General features: G+C 37.2%; 1 protein-coding gene across 1 annotated transcript in view; it reads right to left on the reverse strand.

Annotated features, from left to right (window-relative positions):
* Nucleotides 1-1,202: 1,202 nt before the first annotated feature.
* Nucleotides 1,203-20,489, reverse strand: part of GOLPH3 (golgi phosphoprotein 3) — a 33,466-nt gene continuing 14,179 nt past the window's right edge. Inside the window, exons 2-4 of the mRNA XM_068666396.1 lie at nt 12,284-12,415; nt 6,250-6,364; nt 1,203-3,174 (exon numbers count right to left, since the gene is read on the reverse strand). Coding sequence (XP_068522497.1) covers nt 2,750-3,174; nt 6,250-6,364; nt 12,284-12,415 — 672 coding nt within the window. The 3' untranslated portion in view covers nt 1,203-2,749. The remainder of the gene's footprint in view (nt 3,175-6,249; nt 6,365-12,283; nt 12,416-20,489) is intronic.

Raw genomic sequence — 20,489 nt, forward strand, 5'->3', positions numbered from 1 at the left:
ATATCAGGTGGTCTAGCAAAAGGTACCATCACTCTTCAAAAACCACTTGTTACTTACATCAAACCTATCAGAGGGTTCTTTGATACACCTAGTACAAACTCTATCACACAGGTTCTACCTTGAAGGAAGAGAAAGCTGATAAATATTGTAGGGAGTTATCTTCTATTTGGGGGTGGAAACCTCTCTAAAGGTGGCTAAAGAAGGGTAACATTTCTAAACATATTGGCTCTAAGGGAGACAAAACCCCTGTGTCTTCCACAACCTAACATGAAACCCAGCAGAAACATAAATACAGAATGAAGATGAGAGGACAGAAAAGGGACTACAAAAAGATACTGTCAGTCTGAAGGATGTTTCAAATACAGCTTTTCAAAGCTGTTTTAAAAAATTTGTGCATTCAACTTACTCATGAATACTTCACTATTTCTCTGACACTTCCAACTGATTTCTTTATCCTCTCAAGGAGCTACAGAAAATCAGAAAACATCACGAGACAATGAAAGCAGTGAGTGAGAATATACTATCAAGTACAGAATTCTTTCTGTACGCTGTCAAATGTAAAAGCAACACAGCAACTCTCATTTGTCCTCCATTTGAAACAAACAAGTTTTGAAAAAGCTTAAAATAAACGTCCAAGCTGAAAGTTCATGCCCAAGCTCCTCAAAGATTTAAACACAGCATTTTACAACTGAGAAAACACTGTATCTTTTTATTTGTAAACCAGAGTTTGAAATACCTTACAATATACTTTTAATTTATTTTTTTCTAAAGAAACAGCATTTAAGAACTGAAAGAACAGTGTGGCATTAAATGTTAAGGACCATATTTTAAAAACCTTTATTTAAAAAAAGGCTACTTAAGTATGATGAATTTAAGTTCTATTTTAAAATCAACTACCTAAGCATCTAAGTAATACGAAATGAGGTGCAGAATTGGAAGTCCAGTCACAGATGAGGCTGTAGAGTTGTGCTTGAGATAGAAGAGGTCTACCCATGGCGGGCACGGCTGCACACTCGTACGCTAACTCAATCTGTCTCGGTCATGAACCCTGCAGATTTGAGCGACTCCACCGATTAGGTCAGTTTGATCTACTTAATATAAACTCGCCCTTTCTAATAAGAAGGATATTAACTAAAGCTTTCAGTTAAGCAATAAAACCTTACTAATTAGCAACAAAAAATAAAAATGACATGCTTGCTCTGTTTCAGGCACTTTCAAGATCATAGTTTATTTACTGTAGGTAAAAAGCTAGTATACAGATTAAGGGATCTCTTAAATTTCAGCTCTACAGTTATACACCATCTAGTATTCTTGCTCTGAATATTAACCAATAAAGTTTCTAAACACCTGTAAGCCCCGCTATAAATCTGCGTTATAAGGAAAAAAATATATAAATCAATGCTTAATTTGTTCAATGCATAATATTTACACTGTAAAACGAATGGGAGATGTAACAAGCAGTGGTAAAGAGGCAATAAGTTTTAAAAAGCCAAAGTTTTATATAGTTGTTTTGTTTTTTACAAGTGTGCTAATCAGCATAATTGTATATAAAAATTAAAATATAGTAGAGTGTCCCATTACAGAAATCTTAATCATCTGAACTGCAGTCATTACTTGCTAACCATTTACATGCAACACCTGCTAGGACTGTTTTTAAAATGTAAAACAGATTATAACATTTAAGAGACAAACATTAACTTGTATACAAACAAAATTAAAAACTGCACTCAAGAATTGCACTGGTCACAAGCCTCTTCCATACAGGAGGGAGAAAAAGAAAAAGAACGACAGAAAGTGGTCTCTTTCTGTATGCTAATTATCAAAGGCAATGCATAGACAGAGAATACCCAGACAGCAAACTCTGTAGACACTGGAAACAAACAGCTTTCACATACATACTCCTTAAAAGAAGCCTTTCCTTCCACCAAATGGCAATGACTGACAGCAAGTAAGGGGCACCAGGTGTACAACTAAGTAGATCTTGCAAAATACTAAGATGGGGCAGTTGTTAATATACAACTTGAACTATATTTACAATATAATGGAATGTATCCCATCCCAAAACTGGTTTATGAAACAATTGGACCTTTCTACACTAGCCTTGTGACTCAGCTACCATTCTAATGAAAGTATAAGTACACAAGAGACTTACATGAAAAGTAAAATTTATGGGGCATTTTACAGGAACTATTGATAAAGCTGCTAAATGGAATTTCTGCTTTTAAAGTAATTTTGTTAGACATAATTGAAATAATACCTGTGTATAAAATGCCCTGACAGACACTTCAACATGGAGCTTTGGTGATTTTTTAAAAAGGCCCTTTTTGATCTGTTATGAATTGTACTGCAGAAGTACTGATGCATGCACACATCTGTGTCAGCTGAGACTAGTGATCCAATTGCATGCACATTTCCTCGAGGTGCTTTCCATGTTAAACCACTTCAATAACAATAAGATGAAAAATAGAGTAACAGAAATATTTCAGTTAACTCAAATTTAATAGGAAATGGAATGCCAATATGGCAGTAAAACCTTTTTCTGTTGTTGTTTTAAACAGGAAGGTCTCTTGTACCAGCAGAATCCTGTATACAGATGCACAGAGAAAGAGGGAATACACCACTTATAATCCCCATTAAACAAGAGCTGATTCATGTGAGAAGGTACAAATTACAGAAAACATGAATAGTCAATAGAAGAGAAACAACTGGTTTACATGAAAGAAAAGAGAACACTTCAGTCTGATTGCAGTTATTTTGTGAAAGCTGCTACAACAGCCCACAGAACCTCATTCGTGTTGGCTTTCATACATTCAACCTCAGGGTCTAAATCCAGAAGCTGCCGCACTCTCTTTGTGGCTAAATCATACTGCTCATCCAAAAGGGGGGCAAAAGCGTTCTCCAGAACATCTGAAGCATGGGCTAAATAAACGAGTGCCAGCAAGCGCTTGTCCATGCGGTGGGGGTCATTCACCCATTTGTCAAGAACTGCTTCTTGAACCTTCTTGATGAGGCGCTGTTTGATATTGTTGTTGGTGAGTGGGTGCGTAGTCATGTCAAAAAGAAGGAAGTTCTGTTTCTCTGTTGTCAGTACACCTTTTTCCACCAGATTTTTAGCTAACCGTTCACGGACATTTCGTAACTGGTAGTGCAACTTTAATGGGTTCCATGTTTCACCTAAAAAAAGGCAAACAAAAAAAGCCAACAGTCAGGCAAAATCTAAGCTGTACTACTACAGCAATTTTTTCCCCTCCTGTGGTGCAGAATGAGCTGTCAAATTCATATAGCTGACTATAACAGTAAGATAGCGTGCTCATGTCAGCATTTCTCTGATCCCTGACCCATCTAGATACACGCATAGAGACTGAGACCATGAGAGCCTCTTTGAGGAGTTCGTGTGCATTTAAAGTTGGGATGCAACAGTAGACAAGCTACGTCTTGAGCACGGATATGACAAATAAGCACTCCTCTACTGATGAAAAATCAGTTATGAAGACTTTTTTAAAACAGTAACCATAAAAATAAAAATAAAAAAATTAAAAAGCATCTCCTCCAACCCTGTCTGCTCAGTCTTTGTCAATTCAGGGACTGCAAGCAGCATCATCACCTTTCTTTCTGTCACAAAGACAAGCTAATATATACCTATCCCATACGCCCTCATTTCTCTTATTTCTCCAGGTTCATGCTCTTCTTTCCAATTCTGATCCCTCCAAGGTGAAACAGGCATGCACTTTGTGAGTATGGGTGAGTGAATGTACACAAGAGCACTTGTGTTGAGGTGGGCTTTGATGTTTCTATAATTATTATTTCTAATGCTTTCTGTTATGGCAGGACAAATGGGCACTTCAGAGCATGTGCATGCACTTGAAGAAATTTTAAAAGCACAAAATAATACAGCAGGAGCTACTGATAAAAGTGAAGTTGTTAAACACCGAGAAATTCTTCTCTGATTAGAAATTTACTTCAGCTAAAGTTTTTAGGTCCAGCTTACCTTAGTATTTACCTTAAGTATTAAAATCTCCTCCTGATATTAAAGAGCCTATGCTCTTTAAGAGGCAAGGGCAGAAACAGCATTAAGTATTTCTTATGTAGAACTGTTTTTTCCATAAACAATATGACAACTTACATAGCAACTTGTGTTTATTTTAGAAAGCTATCTTTGGTTAACTTTTAATAATAACAAAAGAGATGAATTTAAGGTTTCTCTCATTGTGATAAAAGGTGACAAACTGCATCTAAGTAACAGCCAGGTTAAGTACACAATCGAGGAGACACCAACTGCATAGTGAAAGGTAAAGAACCTACCCAGGCCTGAGCTATGCCAAGTCCCTGTAGGTCCTACACCTCACCAAGGTGTCATTTCCCAGCTTGACCATGAATGAAACTATCATATACCAGCCACTACCACCCTCCAAAAAATGCAGTCTCCTTGTAGTGTTCCCCACAGCAAAGGTTATTTCCTAGATGCTTCTGAGTCTGTCAGGTGATCTATGCGATACTAAAAACCAGTACTGTGCTGACACCTTGTGACCAATCTCCACCATTACACAGACGTAATGGTGTAACATTTATTACATCTGCAGAAAGACCTGACATTTTGATCTGAACTTCGGTATTTCCTATACTTCCTTCCCTTAATTTTGTTATAAACAACAACAGCCTGACGAACATAGCCTCAAATGTCCATACAAGTATTTCCATGATGGCTTTGAACTTGTACGTACTAGAACTTTAAGCATTATTCTTTGCATCTCTGATAATTATGGTTGAAATAGCTATTTTCCAGGATCCAGCCCTGAAGTAAAACTTTGAAAGAAAATATCAGAGGGCAGTTCTCTTAACCCTGGGAAATGCAAAGAACCCTAATGCCATCAAAGAACTAGTAATTAAACACCATGGGCAAGTAAAAAGGATTGATCCAAGTCTCAGCCACAGCACTAATCATGATGATCTTCCCAGAGACAAAGCTTAGCAGGCTCATGCCCCAAGGAAACCTACAGCAGCGTTCATTCATTAGTTGACCTTTTTTGAATCAGTACTAACTTCATGCGCTCTTCCCTGGGAGACATAGTCAGTGCAAATTACATATTTGGGCGGAGAAAAAGAGTCGTTTCTGCAAGCTGTAAAAGTGGAGGAGAGCTGATCAAGAACAGGCTAGACCGCAGGGATGTGCAGCAGCCATGCCCCCTACTGACAAGAAATGTTTTGTTCTCTCTCACTGACAAAACACTCACGGGACAGGAAGGAAGGAGTGGCAAGGACACAGACTATGAACTGTGCAAGTTTATTATTAAAGTACAAGGAAGGCTATTTCAGGCAGTACAGGAGGAATAGGAAAAATATAATGAAAACAAGAAGGCAGAGAAAGCTGGAGAGGTTTTGCTCATTTTTGAAACTCACTTATCTGTTGTTACAAGTAACAAACATGTATTTAGATGAACAACTTCAAGTCTCATTACCCCTACCTCCCAAAATTATGTTGTTGACAAAATAATGATTCCCTCCCTGCTACTGCTCAGATAACCGACGTACACCTCTGATCTACTCCAGGGAAGCTGCATCTTGTGTGTTTTGTGAAAACAGAAAAGCCTTGGTAATAAATTTTGGTGACAGAAAAAAAAGCACTACATGCTCTTGGTCACTGGTCTTTTCCATGTAATTTACGCAGTTTATTTTATTTCAGTTTAATTTCCTTTACAGGAAAAGCTGTGCACTAAGTGCTCCTTTTGAAGCCTTTGTTTTGAACAACTAGAAATACATGACATTAGAATGCATGTTGAATATCTGTTACATCTCTTTATTGTTTCTCTGTGGTTGATGGCTGAATTTTCTGTCTCAGTTTTTACATAGGAACAGTCAGCTCCTTATCTTCTTTCCTCATCAAAAAGCTCTGAATACTGAATCCATATGAATATCCTCTAAACTTCCACTACCCCTCATTGCTACTTACAGAGGAAGGCAGTTATACATCTACAGGGCACAGCCCTGATTCACTCTGGATTCAGCAGAAGACATCTCCTCCACAGAGCTGAAGTGTTCTCTGACACTTACATCTAGATCCTTTCTGTACCAACTTAAGTCAAAGGAAACACTTACTTATGTATGATTAAAGGCTACAATCAACAAGAGACTACTGCAGAGGACAGACTAGTAACACTTTTGTATAATTTTTTCTCTAAAATCCTGCAGTGTAGTCTCTAGTGATGTCACATGGAGGGGCAAAAAAGCAAATATGGTATGTCCAAGGCTTACCACTAAGCAGTTCAATCCAATTTTGTACTGTTTCAGGAGGCTGGGTCTCTTTTATGTGTTTCAGAGCTTCATCAAGCAGAACATCCCCTGTAGGAGCATCTGACTTGCAGATCACCTAAGACAGAATGGAACACAGTATTTTCACATAGTTCATATAACACAGACATCCATCAACATAACACAGGAAAATCTACCTGTTATGAGAAAAAAGGAAAACTTTAAAAAGTGAAATCTGTAAGAATCATTATTTTTTAAATATCTAGTTGTTAAAAAACTATTCAAGATTTTAATTACAAAAAGCTATATTAAGTCAGTTACCTGTAACATACATTAAAGGCTAGTTAACTAAACTTATAGCAATCATACATATCTAATACCTCTTTTTTATATATACTTATTTTTAAGGAAGACAATCCACTGACCTTATTAAGTCCTTCACTTCTTCCTCAAAACAAAGTATACTAAAGTGTTAAACTGCTCTCTGATGGCAGTCTATTTTACTGCTTTAAATCAATTTATTCAAAATACTGCAGTATTAAACAATTAGGCCAAATGAAACTGAGAAATCAATTAAAAACTGAAAAAACAGGAAAACTGGTTTTCTTCCATATATCAGCAGAAAAAAACGGGTTCGTGACAACATCTGTAAGTTTTACAGCTCCAAAGAACATGCTGACCAGCAATATTACATTCCATTCACTAACAGTTAATTCATACATGTTAGGCAAAATATGTACATACCAGAGATGACATTACATATTACAGGGGTTTATGTTTGTCGTTTAATAAATTATAAAATGATTTAATTGAATTATTTACCCAAGGGAACACAAGAGAAAGAAAATCATTCACAGGAGCATAATAAATTTTAAGACCTTGAGTAACTGCTTGTTTACCAGTACACCAGTACAAGCAGTTACATCAACCATGTACAAATGTCTTTCTAACCAGAGGAAAAAAAAAAGGTAACAGCACTGAACTAAAAACATATGAATTTCATTAGCTCAAGTCAATATATTTTAATTATAAAAAAATACCCCCCCCCAAGAAACAACAACAACAACAAAAAATACTCCTTCTTTAGGAAAGAAAGAATTACTACAGCATCAAAGTTGCTTATGAAAATAATGATTAGATATAACAATTCAAATTGTTTTATAAGTTATCTTTTTACCTGATGCATATAAAGTGCTAAAAATAAACAAAGAAAAAATTAACCACATTAAAACAATTCCACAAATAAAGGAGAATCATTAGATACAAAGTCTTATTTTTAATAAAGCTTCCCAGTAACCAGGAAGATGCTTGTTACCAGCCAGTAAAAAGCTTTCAGCGTTCCACTGAAATACATCCCAAGTTTAGTTCTGCAGTTCTAATAATTCTTACTACAAACAATAGAAGAGGAGAATATGCTCTTATAGGGTCTGTAGATAACACTGAACAGAAATGAGTTCCAATGTTAGGACACCTTCATAATGGCAAAGTGATCCTTAACTGAAGATGTATCCAAGGACAATGAGATAAAATCAGAAAGAAACGCGAAGTATTATAGTCAGAGTGAAAAACAGGGAACAAATATGAAAGATACAATAAATGACTGTCTAATTTGGAATGGCAGAAAAATCATCTAGTAATTCTAGCAGCAGACTAAAAAACAAATGAATCAACAAAAACCAAGTCTTCTGGCAAAGGGATAATTTCAATCTAAACTGTATTAACAGGAAAATTGTATGAAAGATCTTAGTGAATACCTAGCAGGTCATAGCTAGAATATTATGTCCATTTTAGACAGTATATATAAAGTGCTAAAAATTAAAATTTTATTAAATCATCAAGAATGAAGCTGTCAACAATGACAGGTTAAAAAGAATTAGGCTTGTTCAGATATAAAAACAAAGCATATAAAATATTTTTGCAAAGTGGTTATCAATCAGGATTTTTAGGATTTTTATCAATCAGGAAATTTAGGATTTTAGTCCAGGCAATCCCTACTTGAAACTAAACACACTTAATGACCACTGTATTTCTGATTTACAATCTTGTAGTGTAGCTTCACTCAAAAACTTCATTAACGATGTATAAAAATATATAATATCTCCCAGTTCTAAACTGTGTTTTCTGAACTTTTGGAAGTTTCTATTATTTAACTTCAAGTAAATACACTGTATTGAGGTTATGAGTATACGATTTGAGTATATAATATTGAGTATATTTAAAGTTTTGGTTTTGGTTGCTAGATTCTGCTCTATTAATAGCCACCTTTCATGTATCAAGAAACCTCAAGAAACTAGTCAAAAAACACCCAACATACATTCATCTTTACTTCTTTTAAAAACTGACATTCTGGCAAAATTTTAGTTTCCTTGAAGTGTCCCAGATGATTAATTTCATGTAACTTTTTTCATTGTAACTTTAGTTATAGTGGATAGTTCCAGCCTCCTGCAGTTGGTAACCTACTACTATTCACCATCTCACTAAGATGCAAAGTCAAGTTATTGACATGTTTTGTGAAAAACAACCAACACCACATATACCCCTCAATGAAGAGATATACCCCAGACTTCAGAGCATTTTTGAAAAAAAAAAAATCTTAAAAACTTTAGAAAACAGCTTTCCTTGCTTATTTGCACTTAAAATACTTTTTACTGCCACTGCAAGGAAGCTTAAGAAGTTAGTTTGAAGATAATGCACGATGACAGTCTGAGACTAAACATACAGGCGTTAGAACAAAGACCTATAGGGAGCATAGACTCCTCCATTCAACTCAGTCAGGACACCATAAGCCCTCATGAAGCCACAAAACACGGCGTTTTTGTCTCCAAGTTTACCATTCTCTGCAGCCAGGCAATAAAGCACTGTTTCTTCTCACTCTCTGCTACAGTGAACATTTACTGTACAGATTCTTCCAATTATCCTTCCCCTGAAATAAAAGCATTTTGATTTATACCTCCCCGGTATTTCTTTTCCTTCTCCCTTTTTCAGCACGTGGAGATGGGCAATAATGGGAGCTCAGCCACCTCTCTCCTGTGTTCACTGATCTGCTCTTTCTTGAATGAGGATTTATTGATCAATGTCTCTTGGTTAATTAGAGCACAAGAAAAGTGGGAAATTGAGTGGGTCGGGCATCTTGTGAACTGGATCATCACAGAAGACTAAGCATCCTCAAGGGGAATATTTTCCTTTTTTTAATAGATGAGTTAAAATAGAGAAAGAAGCTAAGAGCCTGGTTCTTCAGAGATGATGATCCTTAGCCCTATTAAGGAAGTCTTTCTTTATTCCAATTTTTCAGCAATTTATCACATATTAGCTTTGCCTGGTATCTGACTGCTATGAACATTTCAATTATACAGAGTATTTAATTTGCATTTGCCACAATGAAGCTCTGCAATTAGGCGATGCTAAAGATGAAGCACCTCATGCATTGACTTTGAGTAAACTCTTCATTATTTAGTTTTAATAATGAGTAAAAAGTCACTCATGCATGGATCACTCATAATTATCAGTTATAAAATAAGAAGTTAATTCACCAAGGATTTGTTGAGATTTCTTTCAAAAAAAAAAAAAGCTTAATTATTGGTTTTACCTTCTGATACAGTAAGGCAGCATAGAGTGCCATTTTCTGTCTTCAGTAACCACTGGTCTTAGAAATTGCTTATTTACATACAAACTTCAGCTTTCATTTATTTGTTTCCAGCAGTGATGCCATCAACAGATGCAACTCTAAAACAATACAGTGATTCTATACTCTCAAGCTAAACTTACAAGGACGTTGCAAGATAAGAACATGTCATACTGACTTTCAGAAGTTTTACTGAAGTCCATCAAGTCTGCCTGCCAGTTTCTCAGTCTCGTTTGGCTCCAGCATTCAAGCATGTACTTGATGTATCTGTACTACTGCCCAAAGAAGTAGTTCTACCCTCCTCTTCTTCTCAGTTATTACTTGTGCCACACCTTGTGACAAGACCAAGAAAATGATCCAAGTAAAAATTTAATGGAGCAGATATGTGGATTAGTTTTCAGACAGTGATGACCTGACAAGGCTGCAAGAACACTAACGAGAGACTGCAAAAATACTAAGCTTCCTTGCAAAAACAGGACTACCCTTCTCAGCTGCAGCACCAACTGAAGTAAATGAAAAGAGCTCCTGCCTTCATGCCATGGCTGGAAGATGCATGATTTTTGAGACACATACCAGAGCTTTGAGTTTTCAGGAGCTTCTACGTTCCCACAAAGCTCCAGAAAGGTCTGGCACAGGGCAGAAGAAGGGTTAGCTTGAGGTGCAGATGCTATATGAAGTGATACTGCTGCCTCACTGAATCACAACCTTGTATGCAACTAGACAGCTCATTCCACTCACTAACCACGGTATTTAATTCACAGCAAGAAAAAAAAAAATAAAACACAACAAGGTCAAAGCAAGCAAAGCCTGCAAGTTCGTACCAAAAAGGGTGGAGGTGGACACTTGGTAGAGCTAAGGCACATATATCTAGCAAATATGGGAACAAGACTGCAATTTCATATTAAACAGCACAAGAATTTGCATAAAATGAGAAATAAAACAAGAATGATTTCTAAACAGAGATGGGGCAGGACAGAAGAAATATCATAGATATCAGAAGTTAGGGGTTTTATTTGCATGAAATTCTATAAGCAGAAATCAATCTTCATTTGAATTTTATGTTATTTCTCTTTCATAGAATGCTCCTGCCTGTGAAAAAAGACACTATGTTTTCTTACAACAACAAAAAGAACAAAAGCTATATAGTATTCAATGCTTTATCTCTCCTTAAAAAAAAAAAAAAAAAAAAAAGACCCACCCCCAAAAAACACATGATAAAATTAGGGAAAAAAAGGAGCGGAGACAAACAAGAATTTGGTTTGTACGCTGTAGTAAAGATACACACAGGTTATTTCTTCATTTTCCTTAAAAAAAAAAGTAGTTAAAACTTCAGTTAGACGGACCTGACAAGGTTTGCATAGAAAGAAAATAACTGCTAAAGAACATTCCTGAATACCTAAGGAGCCAAAAGCTTTGTGGGGGGAAAAAAAAATGTACAAACTAATCAGTGATGAATATGCTTAAATGAAGCTAAAAGAAGTAGGAGCTGTTTGCCTGAACAGAGGTTCAATTATTTAGAGGAGAAGGAAGCTGGGAAAAGGTTAGGGAATTTGGAAGCTTTCCTTTTAAAAAAAAAAAATCAGCAAAGCGTAATATTGACAAGGAAACAGGCTATGAAAGAGAAATTATTTGTGGTGGATAGAAATATTTGACCAACTATTCAATAAACTTATTTTACAAGAATCCACTAATGCTGATGAAGTAGAAATTCTTCAAGTGGTATGACTTCGCACATTCTGTACTAAGGAAAAAAAATCCAGCAGCAAAAGTAATAAATTAAAGCTTCAAATCTTCAGCCTAATTCAATACAGAACCTTAAAAATTTGCCCATCTTAAAGGTCAGTGAGTATAACCAATTTAACACACCAGTCACATGCTTCAGCTAGACAATTTTGTGCTCTCAGGGGCCCAAAGTACAAGGATGTTTCCTTCCCATGCAGTGCAAAGCATACCATGCAGAAGATACTGTGTACACCAGCACGAACTGGTGGCTTGCAGGATACATCTGGCTCGCTGTCAGTTATCTGTCCGTCTCAGCCCCAGCCCACATCTCACTGACATTGCAAAAGCCAGTTCCTTGGACAGATTACAACCGGTGCTGCTGGCTCCCAGCAGTAACTGCTGTCACCGCACCCCAGCCACAGCCACTGCCAGCTGATTGCGTAAGGCTCCCAGCAGCAGCAGGAACACCTCAAGAGAACTAACAGGAGCTGAGAACAAGTACAGAAGATTTTTACAAAGCCTTTAAGCTCACCGTTTAAACAGTGTAGTTACTAACTCTGTACCTGTGACCGAAGCCACTACTCAGAACATCTAAACCCATAAAAAGAAAAAAAGTTTTTCTTTACAACTGATTGTAATTTTTAACTACTGCATTGTCTGGAACACAACATAAAAGCAAACATGACCACTTACCTTTCTGGTCAATAGACTTTTGCGTCTCATTCCACAAGCCTCTAGCTGAAGACGCCCTCGCAATGCCAATTCGATTAGCATGCAGCCACGCAATCCTGAGGAGATGCAATCATTCCAGAACGATGTGTAACCCTGAGAAAATTGAAAGACAGTAAGATACTTACACCTTAAAACAAATAGAAGAGGCTTGCTGTGTTCTGTAAGCAGTCCTCTTATCCTCACACACTTGTAAAGTAGCACTACTAGACAACCACCTTTCCTGTACTGTAAACATGAAAGAGAAACACACTCTTCCTCTGTTTTTTTCACTTAGTCTGTTCTTTGAAGAACAGCAAAACTTCAGGAAAGTGACACCAAACAAAATAGTACATACCATTTAGTTTATACATAGTCAAAATTAACTACTTACATTTTTAAAACATCAAGCATTTGGCATTACTAACATCACACAGGGTTATCTGTGTTTCCTGAGAAACATTAACATGGTTTTACTTCCATAAACAATATAGCATTAAAGTAATAATGTGAAAATTAATATTAATATATATATATACACACATAGTTTTTACATGGATTGCAAAGCTGCAAAACACATTTATTCTATGAACCACACCACACCTAACACACTCCATCCATATTTCCGCACAGATAGTTGTCTGCTTAAATAGCAGAACCAAATATTTGATACGATAAATTTACTCAATCCCTAAAAATACATTTACTGAATTTTGTACTTCACTGCTTGACAACTCTGACAAAAATATGAAAAGGATTCTATTTAAATTATACAGTAACCGACATTTAATATTACCAAACATGCAAGAGCAGTATTCAAAACAAAATCATTCTGAGAAATAATTTATCTTTTGGGAAATGGTTGTGGAAACACTTGGTACAACCCTGAAAGACCTTCCAAAACTCCTTTAGCAATACAACCTCTTTATGAAAACATCCACTTTGGAATACAGGAAACCAAAAACAAATAAAATGAGTACTCTCTCAAAAAATTTACCCTAGCCAGTAACAAAGACCAGCCTAAATCATGAACAATACAACTTCATCCTATTTGCAAATGACAGCTGCCAGTGTACAGAGATACCAGATAGAAACACATGATGTTCACTAGACATACAACCCAGTCCCAAATAAGGCATGCCATTAAACATAGATCTCTAGAAACAATAAAATATTTGTTTCCATTTAGCTCTTAGCTATTTTTCCTAGACATGAGGAAATTCTTCACTCAGAGGGTTGCAAGGCCCTGGCACAGGCTGCCCAGAGAAGCCCCATCCCTGGCAGTGCTCAACAACCATGGGCAACCTGGGCTGGTGGGAGATGTCCCTGCCCACGGCAGCAGGTTAGAGTTAAATGATCTTCCAATCCAAGCCTTTCTACGATTTTCAAGAGCTTTATTACATAAATGACCCATACTTCTAAAAAATTCTACAAAAATACTTAATTAGTAGAAAGCCATTACTGAAATGTCACAGATATTTACTTAAAAGGCCATAAACATACAGTTGGAAAGGCATTTGAGAAGTTATCTAATCAGCTACTCTCAGAAATCACCCATTTGGTAATTTGTTTTCGGTAGGCATCAGACATTTCTTTGCCAAAAAAAATGTGTAAGATATGGTGCCATATTCTCTTGATAAAAACAAAACAAAACAAGGATTCCTACATTCTATTTCCAATCAAATAGTCTCTTTATACTATAAGAAAAAAGAAAAGTAATTTTTGAAATCAGAAAACACATATGCAAATTAAATACCTACCAGACAAACAGCTCTGGCATAATACATACCTCTTTCCATTCACAAGAAGTGTTATATTATTACGCAAACAGTTTGTTCTAAAACCTTTTCCCTTGCTTAGTAATGAAAACTGCATTTAAAGCATTTATCAAGGAGGTGACGTTAACTAGACTATTCCCAGCAGCAATTACCAGGTATAAAATCCTTAGCTCCAGCACTTATTCTACATATGTGGCCACAAGCTGTGGGATGCAGAGAAATAAATTATCCTAGGATAATTCCAGTTGGAAGAGACCTCAGGTCTCTAGTCCTACCTCCAGCTCAAAGCATGTTCAGCTATGAAAGTCAGAACAAGTTACTCAGGGCTTTATCCAGGCAGGTCTTTAAAATCTGCAAGGGAGGAGACTGCGCAACCATCTGCTAGTTTTTAATTAAGTGATCCTGAAAGGCAGTTCAAAAAGATTATGACCTTCATAAACGGAACTGCTTGCTCTAGTGGGTTTGATGACATTAAAGTCATGAGAATGTATACTGCCTCACTTTTTTTTTTTTCTCCAGGCTCATAGTTTGCAGGGGATCCAAGAGAAGAAACATCATATTTCAATATCCAGAAATTATACCGCTATTAATGAAGTGAGGAAGGAGGTATTATGTAACAGCCAGTGTCATCCTGAACATTTTTCAATCCATTAAACTGTTCTTTCCAGGTAGTTCAAGCAGATGGATAGATAACGTTTGGCACTTACTGTAAAGACCTCGGACAATTGAAGGAACCTTCAGAGAAGGTCAGGTTAGCACACAACAGTCTAACTAAATCATCCTTTAAATTAACTCAAGCTTCCTGGTGTAGCTGAAACAGAATAGAACCGGACATTTATCTTCAGCACTGCAAACAGATCCTTGACACCTACCTCAAGTGGCATATAGCACAACTAGAAGCAAGTGCAGAAAACAATAATGTTAACGCTCAGCATTACAGAACCACTGCCTAATAAAGAGGCAACACGGACAGTGAAGAAAAGTGGAATGGAAAGGGCAAGAGAGTAACAATATACAGAGAGGAAGAACAGCAGTATGAAGTACTGTTGTACTATTTACACAGGAAGCAAGCATTTTTTTTCTTTTTCCAGGCAAGACCTAGAGGGTGACTAGTGAAACTGACAGGTTAGTAAAGTCACAGGTCAACTTCTTCTCTACATAAGGATTCAATTGTCCTTACAGGAAGGCAAAATTAAAAACAAATTTGAATAAAAGGATTTGTTAAGCCCCCACACAATTGAAGGTCAGAGTGTACAATAGAAGAAGGGTCTGTCTGAGCCTATTAGCCCCTGAACACTGCTGGTTACAGGTTATTGAAGACAGTAGGGATTTGGTTTGGCCTTTTAACACTGTTCTCCTACTATGTTCCAAATACCTAGCAGTCTTAAAACACTTTCATTATAGACCTAAGATCACTATTTACAGTACTATTTACAGCAAGTCATTCCACTATTTAATACCCTTGAATAGCACTAATATTGCCACCAATAAAACACCAAATATTTTTTGCTGTATCTGTATTCTTACAAGTCTTCTCTAATTTTATAAACACCCTAACTCCATGAAATACTTATTTCTTTAAAGGTGCTAAGTAAGGGGCACATGTGTGTCTTAAAAGGTACTGAATTATTTTTATCTGACAGCATTCGCATTAGAATTGCGCTTTAAGCTATGAATAGCTGGTGAGCCAATTTTAAAATCTACGCTGATTCAATGATCAGAAGAACATTTACAACTGTCATGTTTATTTACAGAAACAGCATGGAAGTGGTTTTCTTCTGAGCTGACCTAGAAACTCTAAGATTAAAAAATGCTTTTGCTAGACAAGCATAAAGGGGAATGAAAATGAATTTTATAATGGAAACTTGCTACTCTATTAACTCTGAAAGCTCAGACTTTCCACTCAAGTATGGCAAAGCACATAACCAAGACTAACATCCTCTTTCTACTTAAAGAATAGGTTATCTAAAATCCACATGCATTATTACACCATGTCCCTCCCATCACTTCTTGCAGCATTTACTCACTTTCTGCTCTTCACATGCACCTTCCCCAATTCCCTGCTGACACAAGCCTTCCTGCATGGTTAGCCTTTAGTCACCTGGAACCTAAATACCACCCATCTCCTGACCATGGCCCTGTGCCTGGGTATTACCAGCCTACCACCTTACCTTCCACTTCCCACTTTTGCTTTGCCTCTTCAGCTGCATGTCCACACCACCTGCCTGTGACACCCTATCCTACAGCTGCCTACTTCACCACCACATGTTCCTATAACATAAAATACATTAGATTTTCACTTCTGCATTTATAAAGGACTGAGTTTCTGCAGCCCTCGTGGATTTCCTCAGATGTGTTCAGGCAGATGGGGCAGACAAGGCAAAATATTTATGCTACATATATATATGGTGAGCAGCCGCCAAGAGGGATGGAAATCCACACAATTATATTAAAACACATTCAAGCAAGCAAGCCTCACTGATACACCGGGTCTAGCTTTGCTGAGCAAGGCACAAACTCTTGCAGCTCCTTCCTATGCATCTGAATACAGCACAGTGTAACCACATGCTGGGCCTGTAACCCCTACAGGCCGGCACACAGAGCGTGATGGGGCAGGGCTCACATACATACCCCACAGGGAAGAGGCCACGACTTGAAAGGTCCTACCTATGTCCCTCAAACCCTTCACTTGTGTTATTCCCTAAGGATGTCCTTACCCAGATTGATTTTCAGGGATGTTGGAGGCAATCTTCTCAAAACTACACTTAAAATAAGATAGTGTTCTAGAGCTTGCTAGAAGTGTTTGTAAGGATTGCTAGAAATTGTGAGAAATCCTGCATAGCCAAAAATATTGATGTCTTGAAGCAGCTAAAACGTTATCACTGTGATTACAAAAAACCTAGCGCCATCATCCGGTTATGCTATAACAAAGCCACTGCAAAAAGAGAAAACACATACACAAGACTGACAACACCAGGGTTCTGTGCACAGAGTCTATTCATGTATTTTTTTGAATCACTCAGTACTATTGCAGCATAAGAGCTGTTGCAAAGGTATCAAGAGTACACTCCCACAGAACACATTTATTTCCTATCCTCCACACCACTCAAAATATAAATTTCCAGATATTTAAAATCCAGAAGTTACATAAATGTCATGATTTGAAGATATTAAAAAGAAAAATTGAAGAGAAGATAACGCTTTCTTCATCTCAGATCCCAAAAGCTGCTGCACTAATGACCACTGTAACTGACCAAGTGTGTAAACAATCAGAAGAAGACCCTAACCTGACCAGAACTACTGCAAATATTTGGTAAATATCAATGCCAAGTGTATCAGTGATTTCAACACAATCAGTGTCTCTAAAAAAAACTTGCAAGAAACTTCAAAAATGTTTCACTGAAGTATTAAAACAGCCCGCTTTGACAGAGCAGTCATTCAGTTGCCTCCTTCATTGCTCTATGCAGCTTCCAGGCAATTGTCAATTTTGTTCTATTAAGAAAAAGTTCAATAATTTCTCAAGTACAAATTAAAGCCACCTAGCAGTAGCAATGCAAAAAAAAAAAATTAAATTGCAGATGCCATTTCACATTTATAGCTGTTATCTTAAAAGTACTGACTGAGTAAGTTTAACAGATTACAGAACGGAGGTTAAAAAAATACTTCCTTTTGAAAATAAGGACAAAAAACTTGTATGGGACCATATAATGTCTTATTTCTGAATACTTTGTTTCATCCATAAGAGGTACTACGAATCTCTTCCCACTACAGAAACATACACTCTCTCTGGAATTCTTCAATTAACTCACAAGGGGAGACCAGCAGCTCTACTCTACCTGGCTGAGATCAGAGCAGGGCGAGGAAATCTGAAAAACCTGTGAAAATATCTCAGATTCTGAAGAAAGGAAGAGAAAAGTACTTGCAGAGTTCCAACCCTGAGGCTTCAATGTACACATATGGTTAAAAAAAAAAAAAATCACATTTAACATGCTTGGTTAAGACTACCTGTTTACAAACCCTCCTACAGCACACTGCAGACTACAGCTGCCAATGAATTCGCTGATCTAACCCAGTGAGCCTCACGCTATTATAGATTACTTTACAGACCACAGAGCCAGAGCAAATGAGTATCAGCTTTATAAGTCTTTTAATTAAAAACATCATAAAACTATGTAATAGTCTGTGAAGATTACTGAGGGATACAATGGCCTGCTCACCAAAAAATACAAAATATTTGTTTTATGAACAACAGGCCCTCTCAGATCCACCCTTAGATCCAGACTCACATTCAGTATTTGAGTCTCAGTCAGAGCAGAGACTTCGACCCAACACTGACCTCTATTCACGTTTATGAAGAACCACAACAGCAGAGCTTCTCTGGGACAGAACACAATGCTCACCCAGTCTAAACTTCTCTAAAAGCTTTTTCATTTAATATTTGGGCTTCAGAGCACTCCTTAAACACCTCACCTAGAATCCTCTACTTAAAAGCAAGACAAGAGATCTACTGTAACCAAACTGAAATAAACCAAGCAATTAAAGGCGAATATTCTAAACCAGGACCATCACTGAAGCTACCCAAAATCCTAAATTCCTGTTCTCAGATTACAAATTCTTCTTTTATGAAAGACAAATAAAAAGACTTAAATTTAGTAAAGAATGCAATTTCTGAAACTTCATGTAGAGACACCAGGAAAAAAAAATGCTGTAACCCTTTTGAACCCTGATAGCCCCATCAGAACAGGAGCTGGCCAACTGGGGAAGTTAACAGAAAGCCATGAACAGCAACTGCAGTTCCCAAGAGGCTTGAAGGTTCTAGGTCTAAGGTAATACATCTGATAGTCTACCATGAAGACATGAAACCCCTCACTTCAGGGTTTCACAGCCAGGAGGCACAATCTAGGTCAAAGGAAGCTTTTGCTTTCACTAGCAGTAAATCCCGAATTTACAGGTAGCCTGTTTCCCATTAGAAGAATACTTGAGAGGAAGATTTTCAACCAGCTCTGCTTGGATGCTGAGAGACAGAAACTCCAGACTTCTCGAACTCTGCTGGAGTTTGCTATTATATTACTTCTGCATGGATGGCATTCAAATACTGTGTTAGTGGCAGCAGTATAAAAGCTCCATGACAAAACTATCATTATGTTTATACATAAACAAGTATTGAGCTTTCCCAAACAATGGTTTTCTTCATTGCCTTCTATTCTTTCTGGTATGTGGCACACTATTTATGGTATGTTCTCAGGTATCACAGATGACAAACATACTGGATAACATTCCGTGCTTGGTGTCATCATGGGGTGTTACTGACATCAATTATCTCCAGGTCTCATTGATCAACATCACCAAATTTGCAATCCACCATAATAAAAATACAATGTCGGAGACCTCATGGGCTGCTCATGAGTCATGGTTCAGGAGGAGTAAAATACATGAGGTGGTTCAGTTTTCCTTTGAAGATGTTGCACTGCACAGTTATCAGAGTCTTCTCGCATTTACACAGCACGGTGCATCATGAAGCAAGAATACCTGAATGCTCGTTTTCAATGCTGAGACAAAGACTCACATTTTGTATGTATGTAAATTCAAGCATCTTTTCTTAGAGGTACTTAACATGGCAGCAAGAAATACCAGGGAGGAAAAGAAAAAACAGAGAAATCAAGAACAAAATGACATCCCAGCATTTAACTCCTCTGCCACCATAAGCATCTCTTAAACTGTAAAACTTTTCAACTAACCTTCCGTCGAGTGACTCACATCAGTTTTACTGACACTTAAAATCAATGTTAAAGCATTTCATTTTAACCTTGAATAAAATCATTTAACTTGAGAAGGTTAAGTCCTCCCCCACACCTTCATTATTAGCATTTGAGGGCCAAACCCGAGAACACAGTCCAACAAATCCTGAACTGCTGCTTAAGAAATAGTATTTACTCTGTCACCCCATAGCAGCTCGCTGGGCCCACAGCAGCATTTGCATAGCACACTAGATGAGGAAAGTGGTCTCTGTGAAAGCTAATGGACAGTTCCATCACCTCATCTACTGAGAAGGTGAATGAATTTCAGTGGCAGCACAAGAAAGGAAAGGAATATGGTTAGGACACTTGGCAAACGGCAAAGATATCCCTTCAGTGACAATCCCCTCTTTAGCATGACTTCAAAACCACGACCTGAATAGTTAAGGCTAGAACTATTCAGTTAGCCTTTGGGATAAAAAGCTCAAAAAAGAAAAAAAATCACACATTATTGGGTGACCTATAGTGAAGCCATTAATGAGCACTATCTGCTCAGAAGACACAAAGGACACAATGCTTGAGGTATCACACTCTGTATTCATCACTACCTCTAGCTCCCTGTTTTTGGATCTCAGCAATGATTATTACCCTGATCATCATAAACTTGAAGTTATATTA

The sequence above is a fragment of the Anas acuta genome, chromosome Z, assembly GCF_963932015.1.
Source record: "Anas acuta chromosome Z, bAnaAcu1.1, whole genome shotgun sequence".
In the NCBI taxonomy this organism is placed as follows: domain Eukaryota; kingdom Metazoa; phylum Chordata; class Aves; order Anseriformes; family Anatidae; genus Anas; species Anas acuta.